The sequence below is a fragment of the Malaclemys terrapin genome, chromosome 23, assembly GCF_027887155.1.
Source record: "Malaclemys terrapin pileata isolate rMalTer1 chromosome 23, rMalTer1.hap1, whole genome shotgun sequence".
NCBI lineage: Eukaryota > Metazoa > Chordata > Testudines > Emydidae > Malaclemys > Malaclemys terrapin.
Window position 1 is genome coordinate 2,544,024 of NC_071527.1, and position 20,926 is coordinate 2,564,949.

At 60.5% G+C, this 20,926-nt stretch overlaps 1 protein-coding gene across 1 annotated transcript; it reads right to left on the reverse strand.

The window, feature by feature from the left end:
• Positions 1-1,185: 1,185 nt before the first annotated feature.
• On the reverse strand, positions 1,186-16,286 carry CS (citrate synthase). Its single transcript, XM_054012297.1, has 11 exons — positions 16,087-16,286; positions 5,687-5,734; positions 5,271-5,378; positions 4,423-4,488; positions 4,203-4,334; positions 3,821-4,009; positions 2,709-2,908; positions 2,215-2,344; positions 2,027-2,128; positions 1,722-1,931; positions 1,186-1,490 (listed from the first exon to the last, which is right to left on the reverse strand). The coding sequence occupies exons 1-11, from the start codon at positions 16,138-16,140 to the stop codon at positions 1,320-1,322; spliced, it is 1,410 nt and encodes a 469-aa protein (XP_053868272.1). The 5' UTR covers positions 16,141-16,286; the 3' UTR covers positions 1,186-1,319.
• Between the last annotated feature and the right edge of the window lie 4,640 nt (positions 16,287-20,926).

Genomic DNA, 20,926 nt, shown 5'->3' on the forward strand with positions numbered 1-20,926 from the left:
CCGTTCTCGGCCGGGGCCAGCTTCTGGGACCTTCCCCGCAGCCCCCGCCCCATTCAGAGGGACCCAGAGCCTGGGGAAGGATAATGGCGCCCTCGTGTGGACATGTGGGAAACGGCACCTAGACCGTGCGAGGTCGTGGCGCGAGGGGGGCTCACAGCGCTATTCGGGGCTTGGCTGCTGTCCTGCAGGAGGGGCCAGGCACAGCTGGTGGCATAAGGCCCAGAACCACTTGGGGAAGTCACCCCTCAGCTGAGATCTGAACCCCAGGGCCCCGCCCCCATGGCCAGGCCGGGGCTGCATCCTGCCCGCTGGCGCCTCCAACACACCAGGGAAGCAGTTTTGTTAATAAAAACATTTATTTTGCATTTTGTACAGAGCCCCCCCCAGGCTGCGCCAGGCCGTGGCCAGAGCCCACCCAGCGGCCCGGGGGCGGTTAGGGGACACGGGTATTCACACAAACACACACAGAACCGGGGCGGGGGAGGAGTGTATCGCGTCCTTCCTCGGGAGACAGGGTCACTTTTGCACTGCAACTGCTCACAAAGGTGGCTAGCCGCACGCCCCCGCCGCTAGTGCCTAGGAAATCACGTCCTCGCGTGGCCGGGCTGCCCCACGCCTCTGGCCCCACGGCCACGCCGAGAGAAAGCCTAAGCGCAGATCTTCCCCCCCCAGGCAGCAGTGGGGCTTAGGGGAAGGCCTGGGCTCAGCCCGCAATGCCCCTGCGGCAGCGAGCCAGGGAAGTCCTAGGGGGGTGGGATGAGAAAGGGTCCGTGCCCCAGGCCCTGCCCCGGGATGAGGAAAAGCCCAGAGATGCCCCGACTCAAGGTGGCAGGAGAGGAGGACCAAGGCAAAGGAAGCAATTCAAGCGTTCACACGCCAACCCCCCTCAGGGCTAAGCGAGCAGGTTTGATCTGGGCCTAGGAGCGTGTCTGGCTATGGGGCTGGGACATGGACAAGGCAGCAGTCAGCACGGTACATGATTGGGAAAGGACCCTCCTCTCCTGGCCGGGGGGCTAGGGCAGGCTGGCCTAGAAAGCCGTGCGGGGGGGGGGGGGGGGGGGCAGCTGGGCTCTGGTTGGCTCAGGAGTTTAACAGAGGTGCCGCTAATGGCGGCGGGCGGATTAGGGGTGATAGGAAGGGGGCTGATTGTTTTAATTTACACCATAAATAACCTGAAACTTATGGTCAGTGCCTCAGAGAAAGGTTTAATTCTAGCGTCTGGCCGAGGCCCTTGGAAGGGAAAAGGTGTACTGTCTCTTTAAACAGCCCCTGGACAGCTGGCAAGCGCGGGCTCCCCCCCCCACATCCCATCCCTTCCTTTAACCCGATTTGAAGCCCACGAGCTGCATGAGGCCGTCCGTGCTCATGGACTTGGGTCTCTCCAGCGGGAAGCCGAGCGCCCGGCTCCAGATGAGTTGGGCCAGGACGCCCAGGGCCCGCGAGACGCCAAACAGCACCGTGTAGTAATTCATCTCCTTCATGCCGTAATACTGCAGAGGGGAGAGGAGCGGGGCGGGGGGTTAGGCCAGTGCCCAGCAGCCCGCAGGATCTGGGCCTGGGAGATGCTCAGGCCCTGGGGGCTGTGGTGGGCTGGCTCCCAGTGCCAGGGTGGGCTCAGAGTCTCGCCTGCTGCGCCCGGGGAGGGCGAGCTGGAGGGGCCAGGGCAGAGCAGGGCTCGGGGGCGCCCCTCACCAGCAGCCCCAAGGGGGCTAGCGCCTTACCTGCAGCAGCACCCCGCTGTGCGCGTCCACGTTGGGCCAGGGGTTCTTGGCCTTGCCCTGCTCCAGGAGCACGTTGGGGACGATCTTGTAGAGCTGCGCCACCAGTTTGAACATGGGGTCCTTGGGGAGGTGCTTGAGGGCAAACTCCCGCTGGCAGGTGTAGCGGGGGTCCGTCTTCCTCAGCACGGCATGGCCGTAGCCGGGGACCACCTGCGGCGACAGGAGGCCTGGGGTTAGCGCAGAGGGGGGGCGGTGGGGGCAGTCACCCAGACTTAACACTGCTCCCGCAGCCCAGGGGGACTCACCCGGCCGGAGTTCAGCGTGTTCCAGATGAAATCTCGCAGCTTCTCATCAGGCACGTCCTGGCCCAGCTCCTTCTGCAGGTTTGTCAGCCACACCAGCACCTCCTGCGCCGAGAGAGGGCACGGGGGGTGAGGCCGGGACCGTGTCCCCCTCTCCCCACCCCCCACCACACAGGCCACGCGACCCCTACCTGATTGGCGAGGCCGTGCAGCGGCCCGGCCAGGCCGTTCATGGCCGCGGCGAAGGCGAGGTACGGGTCGGAGAGGGCGCTGCCCACCAGGTGGCTGGTGTGGGCGCTGACGTTCCCGCCCTCGTGATCACTGCAGGGAGGAGACTGTTAGCAGAGGGCAGCAGCCGACCTACTGCCTGAGCTGGGGGCTGCCAGCCCGCCCGGCCAATTCAGGGAGCAGCTTCTCTCAGGGTGGGGAGGCTGGATCCAGCTGCAGCCTTCAGAGCCCTGCCCCGGTTCCACCCCGGCCTGCGCTGAACTGCGGGGGGCTCAGAGCCTGGCCTGCCTGAGCTCTGCCGACCAGGGCAGGGCTCCCCTCTGCCCTGGTTACAGGGCTCTGGAGTTCCAACCTCCTCCTCCCATGCAGGGACGCTCCTGCCTCTCCCCAGGGCGGCTCCACCACGCCAGCCTCGCTCCCAGCCGCAGCCCTTCCCAGCCCCACGCGCGGTTCGCACCTGTGGATGGTGAGGTAGAGCCGCATGAGCTCGATGAACTGGGGGTCGCTGTAGCCCAGCATGTTGGTGAAGTTATGGGACCAGTCCAGGCTGGGGTCGATGGCCCCGATGCTGCTGCCCTCGCGGTACAGGTTGCGGTAGATCTTGGCGGCGATGCAAGGTAGCTTGGCGATCAGGTCCATGGAGTCCTCGTAGATGAACTGCGGGGACGGGGAGAAGGCGGGATGCTCACCGAGGACAGCAGCACCACGGCTCGGCCAGGGACCCCCACGCCCCTCCCGCTTTGCTCCTGGCCTGCGTCCTCGGGCCACGCGAGCAAACGGGGGCGTGCGGAGCAGAGGGACTGTGCGCCGTCCCGGCTGCGCACAGGGGCCGCTGTTTGAAGGCTGCCTTGTCCCACCCTAGAGGTGGCTGCGTTTCAGTGACACGACAGCCCGTGTCTATAGCGGGGAGTTAAATCACGACACGTCCCAGTGCTCTGAGCAGGAAATGGAGAACCAGGCCCCTGACCGCACAGCTTGCTTTAACCAGCCGTAGGTTGGGGGAGGCGGAGGTGCCAACCGTGCCAGGGCAGGGGAAATTGGGTAATTCGGAGAGACGGTAATGGGCAGGGAAAGCTACTGGAGAGCAGTGAGGAGGAGAAGCCACAGACTCACCTGCCCAGACAGCCAGCGTCCCTCCAGCACGGGCTCCAGGTAATACACTGTTACACACCCAGAGGCCAGAAATTCTCCGCTCTGATGGCAGGGAGTTGGGCCGAGAGGAAACCAGCTCGGCTGCCTTACAAGGACGGGTGCAGTTGGCCCTGTGCAAGCGTTGCTCCATCCTCCAGCCCAGCACTAGCCCCATTGTACAGGTGGGCAAACTGAGGCCGAGGGGAACGTGACTCCGACAAGGCCCCAGAGGGAGTCAGCGTCAGAGCCAGCCATGCCCTTGCCCCAGACCCACCCACGCTGCAGCTTCCAGCCGCTGGTGTCGGGAGGTCGGCTCTCGCCGGCTGCTGGGCTGCAGACCAGACACTCTCCATGGCCCAATGCGGGCAGCAGGGTGGCCAGCTGGGCCTGGCCTCAGCGGGGCGCATCCCGGCACAGCTCACAGGCCTCGCGCCCTACCTCCCAGTACTTGGCCCGGTTGATGCCCTCGGAGTAGGCCCGGGCGAAGCTGCTCTCGCTGTTGAGGGCGGTGATGGCGGCGCTGAGCTGGGACATGGGGTGCAGGTTGGTGGGGAAATTGTCCAGCATGGTCACCACGTGGGAGGGCAGAGCCGCCCTCTTGGCCCACTCTTGGGAGACCCAGCTCACCTGAGGGAGGAAACACCACACGGGGTTAGCCGGGGAGCACCGAGGGGCTGGGGGCGCAGGCTGCCTGCCCCCACCGGGGCTGGCGGGCCAGGCCAGGCGTGGAGAACAGGCTGCGGCAGCATTGCGAGGCCACGAGAGATCGGGGCTTAAGTCACAGAGCCCAGAGCCACGGCCAGAGCGCCCCCCGCCTCACCTGTTCCTGAGTGGGGATGTCTCCGGTCAGAAGCAGCCAGAACAGGCCCTCGGGCAGGGGCTCCTCCCCTCCTGGGGCTTTGGGCAGCAGCTTCTGGCACTCGGGGATGCTGTACCCGCGGAAGCGGATGCCCTGGAGAGAAGGGAGGAGAAGGGAATCAGTCTCCGAGGAGAGGGGGCGGCCTGGGGAGGGCGGGGGGGAGGGGCGGCGAAGGCCTTACCTCATCGGGGTCCAGGACAGAGGTCTCGTATATTAACCCCTTCATGCCTCTCATCCCGCCGTACACCTGGAAGGGACAGAGCCAGGAGGCAGTTAGCGGGGTTCAGAGTTTGCTCGCTGCAGCCAGAGTCGTCTCCCCGCTGTCGGGGAGCAGAGCGGCCCCTCTCGGCACCAGCGTTGATTTCACCGTCCGCCACAGTTCTGCTCTCCCCGGAACACAGGCCCCGCGGGACCGGTGCAGGGAGAGATGCTGCTCCACGGGGATCCCAGCGCTGCTTTGAACCGCCTGGCTGGGTCTCCGGCAGCACCGACGGTTGGCTCTCAACCCCGCAAGCCCAGCGGTGTTACAGCCCCAGCCACCTCTCTGTGGAGCCGCCAGGCTGCGCTGGATGAACCAGGCCAGGCCTCTGGGCTACCACCATCCCATCTCCATATCCTGCCTGGGTAACCGTCTCACGCGGTGCTCGCTAAGGACACAGCGATCGCACCTCGATTTCCTGGCGCAAAGCGACCGCCAGCAGAGTGCCCAGCCCAGAGCAGTGCATCGGGGCCACTGCGACCCAAGGGGGCTTCCACACGGCTTAGAAGCAGCTATTGGCCACGGCCAGGGCGGAGCACCAGATCAGACACCCCAGCGGGCCCATCCAGGAGAAAGGGAGCCTGCCGAGACGGGCCTGTGGAACTGATCCAGCGTGGCAGGGAGGGGCGGCACGGGGCTAGGCTGGCTGCCTGGCGCAGGGTTTATGGGTAAAGGCCAGTCCCTCTAGGGTGAGGGAGAGAACAAGGTGTCCAGGGCCAGCCCCAACCCAACGGAGACCGCGTGAGCCGGCCCGCGCCGGCCGCACTCACCATCTCCACAGTGACTTGCCCGATGACCGTGTTGCCATATTGCTGCCTGAAGCTCTTGATTCTCGACTGCTCCTTGGGAACCAAGTTGGCCAGGACGTCTTTCAGGTTCTGTATGTCGGGGGGGGGAGAAACAAGAGAGCTGGTGAGGGGCAGCACTGCCCCACGGCGGAGCTTAGCATCGCTACTCCCGGCACTGCTTGGGAGGGAGGGTCGCTCGGAGCCCGTTAGGGTCTCTGGTTTGCGTTGCACAGAAATCCCTCCGAAGGAGGCCAGACAGCGACGGGATTTGAACTGCAGCTCTGGGGTGGTTTCCCTTTGGGGCGAGGCCATGAGCAGCACTGGAGCCGCTGGACTGGAGAAGCCAGGGACGTGCACCCCCCCTCCCCCCGAGGCGAGAGGCAGAGGTCTCTACTTACCGTGGAAGCAGAGCTGGCGTGTCGGGCAGCGAAGATACATGGTGCATTCTGCAAAGAGAGAGGGGAGGGGGGGGCCTCTTACACGTTAGCCTGGCAGTGCCATGGAGCACAAGATCTCAGCCTAGGTCAGTGTTACACTAGGCAGGTCAACGTCACGTGGCTGACACCAGCAGGGAAACAATCATACCCCCCCCCCCTTCCCACACCCCAATATTTCCCTCTGCTGCAAACAGGTGAACCAGACAGCACAGCTTTGACCAGGTCACTGACTGGGAATGTGGAAGCAAAGCTCTAGTTCGGGGAGTTATTGGAGCCAGAGCAGTTTGTCCAGGAGGTGGGTGCCCCGGACAAAGAAAACATTTCAATTCCGCCGCCTCCTCTCTCTGGGCCAGGAGGAAACGGGGCATTTCGTTTTGCTTTGTGCAGATCACGCCCCAGGAAAGCCGCTTCCACCTCTCACTCCGGCGGGAGCGTGGCTGATTCGGTCACTCTCTCCGATTACGGGCATGCCCCTACCACACCCCCATTGGGCGGCAGTAGCAGCCGCACGACGCTTGGCAAGAGCGGGATTGTTCCTGTCAGTACAGCTGAGAGCGCAGCATGAGTCATTCCTGGCTTGGCGTAGGCAGGGCTGGGGGAGGGCACCGTGCAGGTTCAGAGCCAGCCAATCCTGCCGGGTGAGCGGCCTTGAATACCTGCAGGCTGCATCCCAGCGTTGGGATCAGGGAGAGAGACCGGCTGGGTCCTTTAGCGCTGGAGTGGAACAGCCGAGCCCCGAGCTCAGGGCTGCCCATTGCCCGCGTAGGGCCCAGTTGGCAGAACGTCCCCTGGGTTCAATAAAATACAGACATGCTTATGGAGGAAAATAAATCTTTCCGGAAGCTGCTGTTTACCCTCTGAGCACGTCACTCGGAGACTGAAACGCTGCCATTAAATGACACAAAGTGGCCCCCAACACAAGGCTAGTTACATTTGGGAGCTGCTAGGACACCGAGTCACTAGTAACGCCCCCCCCTCCCCTCTTGTGGGGGTGGTGGCAGGTTTCAGCTATACAGCAATGGGTTTGTGCTGCTGTTATTGGAAGGGGGGTCCCGCCCGGGGCAGGCTTTCCAGGAGTGACCTGCCATTTTGTACCCTCAGCTCCCACTAGAACACTTGGGATTTGCAGGTACAGCCGGCACTTGGCAGCCAGTCCATAGAACGTGCTTTGCAATTCTTTGCGGGCATGACGGCGGAGACCCGCTGACAGAAGGTCAATCAGGGCCTTTGTTCCGCTGGAGAAGGCATCTCTCCTCCCAGAAGGGCCAGGCCGCTTTGACTGAACCGGGCACATCCCGCTCATCCGGGAAGCGCTAAGCGGACAGGTTTGCTGCCTGCTCTCGGGGCTGCTGCTGCAGTCGGAGTTCTTGTTGCAAATCCAGAACTTCAGTGCGGCCCCCACACAAGCAAGAGTGTTTCGAGTTGGACCGGCAATGCCAAAATCCTGGCACAAGCGGCTGGGGAACAAAACCCTGGTGATTTGTTCTGTACACAACGGGCTAGTTTGGGATTCTGCTCAGGACGGCTTCTGCTGTTCCCTCCTTCAATGGTTTGGAACATCCTGCTCGCCTCCAGCGGCGCAAGGAAAACGGCCAGGAACAGCTAGTCGGGGGATGTGTTTAGCTGCAGGGAACAGGGGAATGATCCCAGCTATGCAAACGTCTCAACATGCACATCAAACCTTGTGTGCAAAGGGGGTCCAAGGGCTTTAGAAACCGACACGGGAGAACATCAGCGGCCACTAAGGTCTAGGCTACAGACCTATATCAGCATAACTCCGTCACTCGGGGGTGTGAAAAATCCACCCCGCCGAGCAATGCCGCCGTACACGCCTACCCCCAGCCCCGTGTAGCCAGCACTATGTGGCTGGGAGGGCTTCTCCCTTTGCCATAGCTACCGCCTCTTGGGGAGGTGGATTCACTATGCCGCTGGAGAGCTCTCTCCCGTCGGTGTGCGGTGTCCTACTACACCGATGCAGCGCTTTAGTGGAGACGTGCCCTAAGAGGGAGCCACTTCTGGGGTGGAAAACAGGAGCTGGGTCACAGCACACAGGAACGGTCGCACGGAGGTTAAAGAAACAAGACGGAAAGCTGGAGCACCTGGGATCCAGGGAGGCAGAAGATACATGCCAAGGAGGAGCCGAGTCGGATTCATAGATTCGAGACCAGACGGGACCACAGATCGCGAGCGCCTGCAGCCCGAACGCTGCCCCACAATAGCTCCAAGAGCAGAGCTTTCAGACTCAACACTCCTGCTCTGGTGAGGAGCGTCAGGGGATGGCTACTGAGCAGGCCTTATGGCTGGCTTGCGGGGGACGGGGGGGGCATTTTCCCGGCCTAACTAGTCTAGCATGTTTTCCCTTGTAGCCAGCCCAGCACTTTCTGCAGGTGAAAGAGCCTGCCCTGGGGCGGCGAGCACTTCTTACTGAGTCACCCACCAAGGTTTGTCCTCTCCAAGGCAAGAGGGTGGGAATCTGCTCTCGGGCCCACGAGAACGCCAGGGAAGAGAAGCAGCGCTTCAGGGTGCTTCCAGAAACCCCATGCTGAAGCAGATATTGAGGCCATGTGGTGGGTCAAGTCACCCTAGGCCAGCGGGTCTCAAAACGTGGGTCACGACTGCATTTTAATGGGGTCACCAGGGCCAGCGTTAAGTTAGGTTAGCTGGGGCCTGGAGCTGAAGCCGAAGTGCGAGCCCTGCTGCCGGAGGGCTTCAGCCCGGGGCTCCCCTCTCCCCCACCGCGCCATGTAGTTGTTTGTGTTGTCCGAAGGGGGTCGCGGTGCACTGAAGTTTGAGCTCTAGGTGGGGGGAAGAACAGCTAGGCTATCCATGGAGCGGGAAGTGTCACTCTGTGCCCGTCTCCTCTCCCCACTGCAGACGGGTTAGCCCTGGCCTACACGCTGGCCTTCTACCAAGGTAGGGTTGAACTGACAGACGGTATCGCTTATCTCCCCACAGTGCGGATGCGGTTAGACCGAGACGCAAACCTCGGCTTGGACAGATGCAGCTCTTAACTCAGCTCCCCAAAGGAGGAATCACTTTAGGCCAGTTAGTATCTAGAAACTCAGGAGTCAGTATCCAGCCACTGTCAGTGCCGACCAGAAGGGTCTGATACCAGACTCCTGCGAGTTACCAGGAGGGAGAGCACCGAGACGTGGCAGTATCCCCCCCGGGCCTGCGCCGATCTAGCAGCTGAACAGGAGAACTCAGGCGGAATAACCTAGCCTGGTTTCCCCCTTGGAACGGGAGCAGCCGGTCCCAGATCAGACGCCCAAGTTCAGGGAGGTTGTTCTGAGCAAACCGAAAAGGCTTTCAAACAAGTGGCGTGGGTCCCAGAACAGGCCACACAGGTTGTACAGAAGCAGCAGACATCCCTCCCTGGACCTGGAGGCGTTCTTTGGTAAATTCACCCACGAGGGAGCCGGGGGGGTGGTGGGGGTGTTTATATTTGCAGACAGCGGGTGGACAGAAGCAGCCGTGACCCAGATATTCCCTTCGCTACGAGAAGCAATCGCCAACTTCTCTCCTTGACGACGTTCCTAGCAACGCCTTCCTCACGTCTAACCTTACCACGGCCGCCGAGGTGCTCTCTCCTTACAGGCGGGGTGACCGAAGCAGAGGTGAAGCGGCACCGTGGGGAACAGAGCCTGGAGCCTGGCTCCTAGCCCGGAGCTCACCCTCTTATGCAAACAGGTGCTTTTATTTAAAAGATCAAGGCTCTTCTAGCAGAGAGCAGCCGCACTGGTCTAGTTCAGCCTGAAAGGCGTCCCACTGAAACACACCAAGGGGCTGAACGGACAAGCTGGGCGGGGGGGGTCACAAAGCCAGGAGACCGGACGTGTCTGCAGGCTACGCTAGTCGCCCCTTTGCGCCATGCTGCTCGGGGCCTCTTGGATTCACATCTGGTTCAGGACCAGCAGCGAGACGGACACGTGCTGTACTGCAGACGCTAAGGAGTGGATGGTTCCGCTGACAGTCCCAGGGAACTCCAGCGACCTCACACCCAGCCTGTGCTCGCCTTGCAAAACAGCCCCACAGCCACGAACCCGGCTCAACACGGACCCAAGCAGGGAGAGGGCTGCCAGCCGCCCCCGTCAACACTGGCGGGGCGAGAGGTCCATAGGGCCTTGCAATCTCCCCTGATGATCAAACACAAACAACCAGAGAGGGGGCAGCCGCCGGCACCCCTCCGTCCAGTGGTTTGTGACCACCGCCACGTGCCAGTCTGAGCCCTGCCCTCCCTGCTAGCCCAGAACAGGTCCCCGCCGGTGATTCACCCGCCAGGCATGGTGCAAAGTCTTGCAGTGCGGAGTCACCACAGGCCACGGTCAAGCACAATGTTACCCTGGAGACAACTTCCTCCTTGGGTGTCTCCTCCAGCAAGGAAGGGGGAGGAATTAGTTATCGGGGGAGGGTGACTATTGGGCTCCAGGCACCTGGGGGTGGGCGGGAAGAACAGCACATTGGCACAGCTTGTTGCTAGCTCCATCCCATGGCCCCAGGGGGAGTATATCCACCCCCATCACAGCCAGAAAGGGCCTGGTCTGAAGTCACGTCGCCAATCAGGGCGGAGCTGGGACTAAAGCCTGGCTCTGACTCACTGCCTCCTACCCTGGGTCAACTGGTACCACACGTCCCAGCTACTCAGCCATGCTGGAGCCTAGATGGGACAGACCTGTCCCCCCCACGGGCTGTAACAAGGTTCCCCCCACACCTAGTGTGACCAGATGTCCCGATTTTAAAGGGACAGGCCCGATTTTGGGGTCTTTCTTATATAGGCTCCTATTACCCCCCACCCCTGTTCTGGTTTTTCACACTTGCTGTCTGGTCGCCCTCCCCACACCAGCCCGTCGATTCTGTGGAACACACAGGGTCCCTGAGGGACAGCGCTGGCAGAGCTCGCAAGTGACTCGGTTTTTCCATTCGGTCCTGCTGGCTGGGAAGATTCGGCAGTTCCAGACACTGCTGCAAAGTCTACGTGAGCTGAGCAGATGGCACAAAGCGATAGACCCACAAACCCCAGATTGAACTAGGAACGAAACGCCGTCCACCAGAGCAGTTAATAGCCATGAGCTCTGCTCCATTTTCCTAGTTCTCTTCCCAGCCAGCCGGGCGGCACAAAGGAAGTCGAGTCACAGACGTCTCTCATTACGGGGGAGCCGGAGTTAGCCGAACAGGAATGCGTTCTGGGCCATCTCCCCCACGCCCAGCATCCCACCCCCCTCGCCCCTCCCAAGGCCTCCACCCAGAGTCTGCCTTATTGCAAAGATTTAACCCTACGGCACGAGGACTGTTTTAAATGAACACCAACTGACCTCCTTTGTGGGCAGTCGCTGCTGAGACGCCAAGACCTGACTGGACCAGCACGTTCCTCTCTCCTCCCCAGGACGGGCCCAGGGGAGACACACCTGGAGCAAGCAGCAGCGGCAGGGCTGCGCATTGTACTCCGATCGCCTGCTGCAATCCATCAGCGCTGCAGGGCAGAGCGGCAGCGGTTACCCTCCGAGGGGTTAAGCTGGGCAATCCAGGGCAGTGTTAAAACGGGTTTTGCTCAGTCCACCCTGCAAGGTGGCAGGTTCCCAGAGGAAAGGGGAGAGGGGCAAGATGGGAACCCTGTGTCCCAGCCTCTCCCAGGAAGGGATTTAGTGTTCTCCAATGGTTCAGACAGCTCGGGAGCAGCAGCGTTTCGCTCACTGCTTCGGAGATGAAAGCAACAGGAGCCCAGCCTGGGGCTGGGACAGACAGCGGAAGGAGAAAGACAAAGGGTTAAACTAGCAGGAGAGTCTGTGCGGACAGGGCGCACGCAGCTCCCCGCCCCCCTGAGCTGCCAGTCTAGAGAGAGAAGACGTGTGGAGGGGAACAACTTGCCCTGGGTCGCACAGCAAGCGAGTGGCAGGGTTGGGAACAGAATTCAGGTTTCCAGACTCCGAGTCTGGGGCCCTACCCGCTAGTCCAGGCTGCTTCCCCGACATCAGTCACATGCACGGAACAAGAACCATGTTGCAGGTGGATCTCAAGGTCTGATAGCGTCACTGGACACGGAGGTGGTACAGGGCAGAAGGCAGCAAGGGACAGAGAGGGGTGTGTGCAATGGGACCACTTGCTGCCCACAGAGGAGTCTTTCCAGGCCTGGGGAGTGGTTCGCTAAGAGGATTAAAGTGATCACATCAGCAGGAAACACTCAGGGCTGTTATGGTTACCAGGGAGAATTGGTTTCTGGTTCCAGTTTAAAGGCAATGTTTAGCACATCAGGGAAAGAGGAATTACAAGTATATCTGAGCTCAGTCCCTTTCCTTGTGAATCCTGACCCAGACAATGGGACAGTTAGAACAGAGCCTGTTCCCCCAGCAAGGATAGGAGACGGAGATCTCCTAGGACCACAGGAGGGTTCTTTGTACGCCCGCCTCGCACGCGTTGCTGGTGTGCAGGTGGCACTGGGCAAGCCGCATAGTTTAGAGCGAGGGGACTAGGAGCCAGGCCTCCTGGGTTCCATCCCCAGCTCTGCTGGGAATCCCGGGGTCAGATTCCATAATGGCAGACAGTGTCCGTTCACAGCTGGAACCCGTGACCCAACAGCTGCAGAGCGCCCTCTGACAGGGCACCTCCTTCCTAATGCAGGGCGCAGGCCTTCCACCAAGGCCACGGCGCTTTAGGGCCAAATCTCTTAGCAGAGCCCTGCGACCTCGTTCCTTGTACAGATGTTTAAAGTGTCAGAGGCTGCCCTTGAATTTGGGTCCCCGGACTGGTAACTCCGAATTGCTTGTTGGAAACACCGCCCTCCTCTTCCAGAGCCTGACCTTTACCCCAACACTCCCAGTGCAATGCAAGATCACAAGGTTAAAGCTGCCAGGCCTGCCAAGTGGCACGGTAGCGACTAGTGACGGATCCCCACTACTGCAATTCCAGGGGAGGGCTGATTGGTGGGGTGGTGGCAGCACCAGATTACGGTCAGAAGGCCCACAGGGGAGTTGGACTGTACATGAGTCAGTGGGTAGAGACCTCGCACGCCCCACAGGCTTGCTGGCAAGGTTCTTCGCTTTCAGAGCTTCAGTTCGATGCCTGCCCAGTCCTCTCACTCATCCCCTCCTACGCTCACCCCCCCAGCCCCGGGCGCCTCATCCCTCCCCCCAATGGATTTCCACATTGCCAGGCTGCAGGAGGCCCAGCCATGACAATGCACACTCCAACCCCAGGAGCTCACAGGCAGAGAGATCGAGCCCAGTTCCCAGTTGTGCAGCCCCAGGTGCTAAATACTGCCGTTGTCTCACCGCTCGCCAGCTCCTCTGGTGACCTCCACAGACGGACCTGGCATGCCCCGGAGAACATTCCACAGAGAAGGTTTGGGTGATCTATTTGTAGCGCTGAGAGGCCCGGTGGCTCTTACAGACAGATACGGGTGGGAAGGGGGAAAAAAGCCAAGGCACTGAAAGGGGAAGTGACTTGCTCAAGGTCAAACAGCAAGTCAGTGGCAAAGCCAGGGCCCCTGGCTCCCACGCCAGTGACCTATATTCACTGGGCCAAACTGCATCTCCCGCGTACCAACCTGCCCCAGAGGTTAATTTCCAGGAATTATGGAACTATTCAAGGACATGCCGAAGTGGGGAAGGAGGGCGGGGGGAGGGTAAAGCCACAAAGCTGCGTTAGCAAAGCTGACCCAGGAGGTGCTGGGCAGGTGTCTCAGGGCCACAAGTGTTGAGTTGCACAAGAACAGGTGGGGGTTTTTCAAGTTACTCAACCGCAGGCCTGGCTTTTTATCGGCCTCTCCCACGTTCAGTTCGGCCTTTAAAAGCCGCCAGCTCCTAATCAGGCCGTACAGGAGTCGTCCGCACAGAACACGAGCTAATCAGGAATCAGCCCCTGAGCGAGATTGGGGAGAGCAGGGACGCTCCTCTTCTGCTCGGGCCTGAAGTTGTGGGAGACGCACGACCGGTAGCTAGCAAATCTCACCTACGTTCCTGCTCTCCTCACCTGCCACGTCTGAGTAGGCCAGGGCAGCCGAAGTACCCCCGGCTTCTACACTGCAGCCGCCTCCATCTTTGAGAGAGAGACGACCCAAAACTACGGCTCCCAGCATGCAATGCAGCCAGGCCACTTGGCTCAAGATGGAGCACTGCAGGCCTGGCTGGGCCTTCCTTCCAGAGGTCATACCTCTGGATTAAAGACAGGCAGTGGCAATGGGTGCCGGTCAGGGATGGGGGAAGAGCCTCCTGGCATGATGTTAATGTGGCCCTCAAATGGGCAAAATTTGGGCACCTGTAGCACAGAAACTAGGAACATACCCCACATCCTAAATGCAGCTGGATTGAACCACCGCTTGCAGTGTTTTTCCCAGTCACAGCCTCGCCCCGATCACGCTTGTTATTCCGTCCTCACGCTCGGAATTCGGATATAACATTAAACCACCCGACGCAGACGTAACAGAATTAGGGGTGAGGAAGATGCGAGAAGTGCAGGGACACTCCTGGACCCGAAGAAGTGGGCTGTAGTCCACGAAAGCTTATGCTCTAATAAATTTGTTAGTCTCTAAAGTGCCACAAGTACTCCTGTTCTTTACGGATACAGACAACACGGCTGCTACTCAGAAACCTGTCATTAATAAAGGTTGTATTTCCCCCCCTCCTTTTGCAACCAACTGAAAACAAAACCCACGGAGAGACGGGATTAGAAGAATAAAGCTGAAGGGTTTACCCCGGTCACCATAAGCTTGGCTCCCTTGGCTTTTGTTTCAGTCAAAGACCGAAGAACGTGCTAATTTTAGCTTTCTAGGACTCTGGTCATCTGCTCAGTTTCCTCTGCTCGCTTGCCTTGCTGTACCGACGAAACTTCCGATCCCACCCCCGCAGCAGCCAGGCCCCGAACAGCGCCCGAGTCCCTGCCTGGCTCTTCTGATCCTCAGCGATTAAACCCGGCGAAGGAGCCAAGGAGAACGCCCTGGGAAACGCTGGGGGCAAGTCAAAAGTCATCCGAAAATAAAAGTGCTGCTCGATAAGCTGCCGGAGGGGATTGTGATGAAACTCAGCTGGGCGGGAGTCGGAGCCAGACGGGCTGAATGTCCCTTTGACCCGAGGAAGGGCGCCGGGCGGCTCAAAAGCTGCTCGCGCTCACCCACAGAAGTTGGTTCAATAAAAGATATCGCCTCGGGCCCCCCTTTGCCCCTCTCCCGTCACAGAGCCGTGAACAGCCTCCCTCCAGCCACGCCATTGCCAGGTCCAAGGAACCACAGCGCACAACCCGGCCCGGAGAAGACGCCGGCGGCTGAGTTTCCGTGACTTCGTTCGGCTCACGGGGAAAGCCGCCGTTACCGAAACCGCGGAGCTAGAAACCAAACTTTGCCAGCCAGGCGAGGTCGCTCGGTAGTTACCGGGCCTGCGGGGGTCGGACCCTGCAGCTGGGGCTGCACAGAACGAAGCAGAGCCTCGGTCTAAGGGGTTCAGGCACCCAGCTTCCCCCTGCCCACAAACCCTATACCCCGCAGAGCCCCGGCCTAAGGGGTTCAGGCACCCAGCTTTCCCCCCCCCCCCCCGAACCCTACATCCCACAGAGCCTTGGCCTAAGGGGTTCAGGCACCCAGCTTCCCCCTGCCCACAAACCCTACACCCCGCAGAGCCTCGGCCTAAGGGGTTCAGGCACCCAGCTTCCCCCCCCCCCCGAACCCTACACCCCGCAGAGCCTCGGCCTAAGGGGTTCAGGCACCCAGCTTCCCCCTGCCCACAAACCCTACATCCTGCAGAGCCTCGGCCTAAGGGGTTCAGGCACCCAGCTTCCCCCTGCCCACCCATGAACCCTACACCCTGCAGAGCCTCATCCTAAGGGGTTCAGGCACCCAGCTTCCCCCTGCCCACAAACCCTACACCCCGCAGAGCCTCGGCCTAAGGGGTTCAGGCACCCAGCTTCCCCCTGCCCACCCATGAACCCTACACCCTGCAGAGCCTCATCCTAAGGGGTTCAGGCACCCGGGAAGGGCACCTAAGGGCTGGGAGGGAGGCCAGGCCAGGGCCCGCGGAGGCCCAGAGCTCGGGTGGGAGGCTCCAGGGCCCTTTGCGCCCCGGGAAGCGAGAGCCCAGCGCTGCGGGGGCCCCGGGGACGGGGGGGGGGCAGAGCAGCCCTGCCCCGCGTGGGCCCCCGGACACCAGTGGGGAGGGGTGAATGGCTGCAGCCCGGGGGGGGGGGGGTCACGGAGCACGACTCAGCCCGGCTAACACGACCCCCCCCCCCCCCCACACACACACACACACACGTGGGGTCCCTGGGAACTGGGGGTGCCACCCAGCCCCCCCGGGGGATAAGCCTGTCCCCGCTGCCGGACCCCCCCGCCCACCACGTGACCCCCCCAGCGCGCGGCCCAGGCCCGGGCCCGGCCTCACCTTGGCGCCCAGCAGGCGCGCGGCCGCCCGGCGGCCGGCGGTCAGTAAGGTCATGGCGAGCGGAGGCGCGGTCCGAGCGCCGCGGGGAGCCGGGTGCTGCAGCCGCCTCGCTCGGGGGGCCTGGGCCGGCGGCGGGACCAAGGTTGAAGGAGGCGGCCGAGGAGGGAGCGGCGCCCGGGGGTGGGGGGAGGGGTCCTCGCAGCCGCGACAGCGAAGGGGGCGGAGCACGTTGGCGGCGACGGCCCGCCCGGCGGGGAGGTCATTAACATAGCCCCGCCCCCTCGCGGGCGCGCCGCGCTAGGCGATTGGCCGGGGTGGTGAGATGGGCGGGGCCTAGACGGGGGGGTACGTAATGGCCGAGGGAGGGGGCCTGGGTATAGGTGGCCTAATCAAATGCCTGAAAACTCAGTGTAATCCAATGGGATTGCCCCCTCCCCTCCCCCACCCGGGCTGAGCGGGAGGGTGGAAGGGGCAACATATATTCAGTTCATCCCAGAATGGGCTGAATCATATGGTGACGCCTCAGAGCCTCGCTCTGGCACAGCGAATGACAAGGCGTTACCTCAGCGCCTTGCTGCGGCACGGCCAATGACACGGTGTCGCCTCGCCGCCTCGCTGTGGCACAGCCAATGACGCGGTGTTGCCTTGCCGCCTCGCTGTGGCACGGCCAATGACACGGCGTCGCCTCGCCGCCTCGCTGTGGCACAGCCAATGACGCAGTGTTGCCTTGCCGCCTCGCTGTGGCACGGCCAATGACACGGCGTCGCCTCGCCGCCTCGCTGTGGCACAGCCAATGACGCGGTGTTGCCTTGCCGCCTCGCTGTGGCACAGCCAATGACACAGCGTCGCCTCGCCGCCGCACTGTGGCACAGCCAATGACACGGCGTTGCCTCACCACCTCACTGTGGCACAGCCAATGACGCAGTGTCGCCTCGCCGCCTCACTGTGGCACGGCCAATGACGCGGCATCGCCTCACCGCCTCGCTGTGGCGATGACACGGTGTCGCCTCGCCGCCTCGCTGTGGCACAGCCAATGACACGGTGTCGCCTTGCCGCCTTGCTGTGGCACAGCCAATGACATGGCGTTGCCTCACCGCCTCACTGTGGCGTGGCCAATGACAAGGCGTCCGGTCAGGACGAAGTATCAAGGTGGCGCCTCAGAGCCTCGCTGTGGTGCTGAGACGCATAATGGCGTCATGTGAAGATATGGTGACAAAGCATTATGGGAGTCAGCGAGACGCCACGGTGCAGCACCTGTGACTATTACTCGATTGTGTTGCTGAAATGCCTATCGTGTCACAATGCAAGCTGTTGTGTCACGATGTCATTGTGTGGGGGATGTCATCACACCATGCCTCAACCCCCTCATGACATTTAGGGAATGTCTCACATCATTTTGGGATAATCCCTTTCCCCCTGCGGCCCCGCACCAATGCCCTGCAAAGCTTGGAGCACACTCATTGACGCAAGGCCAAATCTGGAAAAAAACCAGGACAGGCGACAACGCTCCTTACAATGCGGTCTAGAGCCAGGCTCTGAGTAACCTTCAGGTAATGCTCTCCAAGGTGGCCTGTTAATCACTAGCAGCGTGGGAAATAGAACTCACAGCCTTCGTCTCTAAAAATATAGGCCCATATTTGGGGCACTAAAGTCAGACCTGCACTAGCTCCGTATCCCAGCAACAGGGACTTATATTGGAGCAGGCCCGCTATGTCGCATAGTCCTAAAGTGCAGGCAAGAATCGCCCTTCAGCCCGTAACCGCTGGAGTTGGGTAGCGTGGAATAACTGCAATGGAAAATCAACCAAGCTGCAAAGGTGAGAAAGAACTAAGTTTGAAGACATTTAATTCATTAAGCACAGTTTTGTCTGGCATCTGGTAAGGTATCAATATGGTCCTTATGTGTCAGAATCCTGCTGCCCCAGCTGCGAAAGGCAACAATGGTGCATTTCCTGCTCAGGACGTCAGGGTCATACCAGCCACTCTAAAAATGTACCTGGCACCTGTTCCTCTCTGCATCTTCAGTGCCATGTGTGCCTAGTTTATGAACAGAAAGCTGCAACCCTGCAGAGCCAATACAGCTTTGGGAGAACAGGCTGGAGTCTTCGTGGTCTCCTTTCCGTGCACACGTGACTCCTGAGTTACATGCTCGCCTGGAGAACAGAGCAGGAAGCCCCAGTTCTAGGGTCCCGAGTGCAAGTCCCCATCTGAGGCTGGAAAAATCACAGCTTGATTTTCAGCAGCTCACCTGAGCTCAGAGTCATTAGTGGATTCTCCGCCCCTGAACCGACGCAGCTGGGATTGGGGTTTATTGAGAGCATTGTCCTCAGTGGTGTGAGCACGCTGCTGCTCAGTGCTACGCTGGGCAATGCACTGAGATGACACCAAGGGCACTGCCCATATGGTCTGATACGCTACGTGTGGCGAACACATGACAGGACGGGGGGTGGGTGGGGAGGGGAAATGGGGTATAATAAATCGTTAATCTCCTGCAGCTACAGATCTGACTGCTGGCCTCCGCCTAGCCCAGTGCCCTCCTCTGCTGTCCGGGATCAAACCATCAGGCCATTTGGTCTGGTATGCCACTTGCTGCAACGCTGCCTCACCTCTGCTCTCCCACTCCAGCAGGACCCTTCCAAACTTCCTCTCCCGCAGGGAATGTGGGTAACACCCTTCTGTGCAGAGGCTTTTTATTGTGCCCTCTGACCGCAGCTGAGAGTGTCTGATGCTGAGGGCCTGGGGAGACAAAGGGAGAGGAGAACTGCTCTTTCTGGGCCTACCTAGATTGTGCATGAACTGGTCTCCAACCCCTAGGACTCCATAAGGACACCCCCTGGATTTTCCCAACGCTCACTGAGTAAAGCAGTCTGATTCGATAGATGGGTGGGGCGTGGGCTTGACCCTGATGAGGGTCTGGTCCCGCTCTCACAATCAGATTTATAGCTGGGACATGGTTCCTGTTCCTAACTCTGCTGTTGCCTTTGCCACTGGTTCGTCTCTCTGTGCCTCAGTTTCCTCCTCTGTATAAGAGGGATAATTCCCCGAGCAGGCGGGGGTCTGTGTTCCCTCGAGACACTGATTTCAGAGCCGGCTACTAGCACATGCTGTAAGAAATGCTGGGCTCCCTGCCTCACTGGGGTTGCTGGGCTAGAGGGTTAAATATTTGCAGCTCCCAAGTTTTCTCTATTAATTTCTCACTCCGTCCGGGGCTGGCAAAGGGTGTGGGTGTATTTGGGTGCAGTGGGGCAGGGAGCTCCTGAATAGGGGAGAGGCCCAAAAAGAACTAGGGTCACTGATCACGAGACAATGGAAGCGGGGCAGGGTGGGAGGTCCAGCAAAAGGATGTCGGAGTGGGAGGTGATTGGCAGGCCTGGAACCTCTGTTCAGGCAGAGGAAGGGCAGGCTACACACACAAGCGGGGGGCTGGAATGACCCACTTTACTACTGGAGGTGGGTGGGGAGAGTTAAGTCTCTATGGCCCATTCAGACCGTATCCTCTCTGCCAGCCAGGGGGAGGTTTCTGTGGCCGCGAGACCTGCCCCACTAGGACCTTGGCTGAGAGCCACCAGCTCAGTGCCCAAAGCTCCCATCAGCTGATCCTGACTTTCAATCCCTGGTGCCCTGGCCTGATGACCTTGCAGTGAAACATGCTGCAACCGACTCGTTGTCTCCAGAGCCACATACTGGCTCAGCAAAAGGGCTGTTTCTGGTGTGTGGAAGGGTCAATATTTGTTCATGTCTCAAATATTTGCTTAAACTTGGCAGGAGGACGGGAGCCATTGACAAGGGACAGGGGGCAGGCCCCTGTGGCGCGGTCGCACTGTTATTCCGGGCCAGGGAGCGCTGGAAGTGCTGCTGGTAGAAGTCATCTTCCCCCGGCTCCATCAGCAGGTATAGAAAGGTGGTAGATCCCACAATCACAGCTGATGCTACGGCAGCAAACCAGCGAGGAAGAGACCTGCTGTCAGTCCGGAGGGGAAAAAGGCTCTAAGGGGACCTGGGGTGTCCAGCAAACCAGTGAGAACACAAAGCTACTGGTTGATGGGTGCAAAGTGCTAAACTACCATGCAGCTGGCCCTGGCTAAGCCAGTCCCCCTTGAACGGGGCGCTCTGGGGAAATGAATCAGAAGCAGCCGGGGGGTCACTGTGCCTCACTCCCTGCCCAGATGTGATTGCAGATACTTGGCCCGGGGGCGTGAGTCAGGCCAGCCCCTCTGGAAAGCGCAGAGCTGCTGACCACCACCGCTCCTTCTGCCAGTAGGTCAGAGTGACCCGCGCAGGAGCTGCTCAGATCCAGCGCTTTTGCTGCGTAAGAGAGCCTGGGCCATTGTTCAAGATTAACTGCGCGAGAGCTCCTCCCAGGTCTGGCCTCTGGAAGGACTTTTCCTGTGCTCAACCCATCCCTGAACAGCCAGGAACTGAAGGCACCAGCCCGGAGGCTGATGGTGCAGCCACAACCCCAAGCCAGCACAGGGCTGTGCAGGAAGAGGGACTGGGGGGTCAGGGCCCTCATTCCCCCACTCCAGGCACAATGTATAAATGGAGGGTCCAGCTGGTGCAGTAGGTGCCAAAGGCAAAAAAAAAAAAAAAAACCCACCCCAAGCTCCTTATGCTTCAGCCATGTTCTCTTCCAGTGGAAACTGGACCAAGGGACCCTTGTTACCTGCCCTGGTGGACATGACCCTGGGCGTCTGCCCCCCTGGCCAGGGAAAGGTCATATGTGCCCGAGTTCCTCCATGTTCATCACATACCCCCGGTCAGAGCTGGCCCTTTGGGGCCATTAACAGCAGCTTTCACTCGATCACCCCTGGCAAGAATGGGGTAGCAGGGGCACCCCTCTC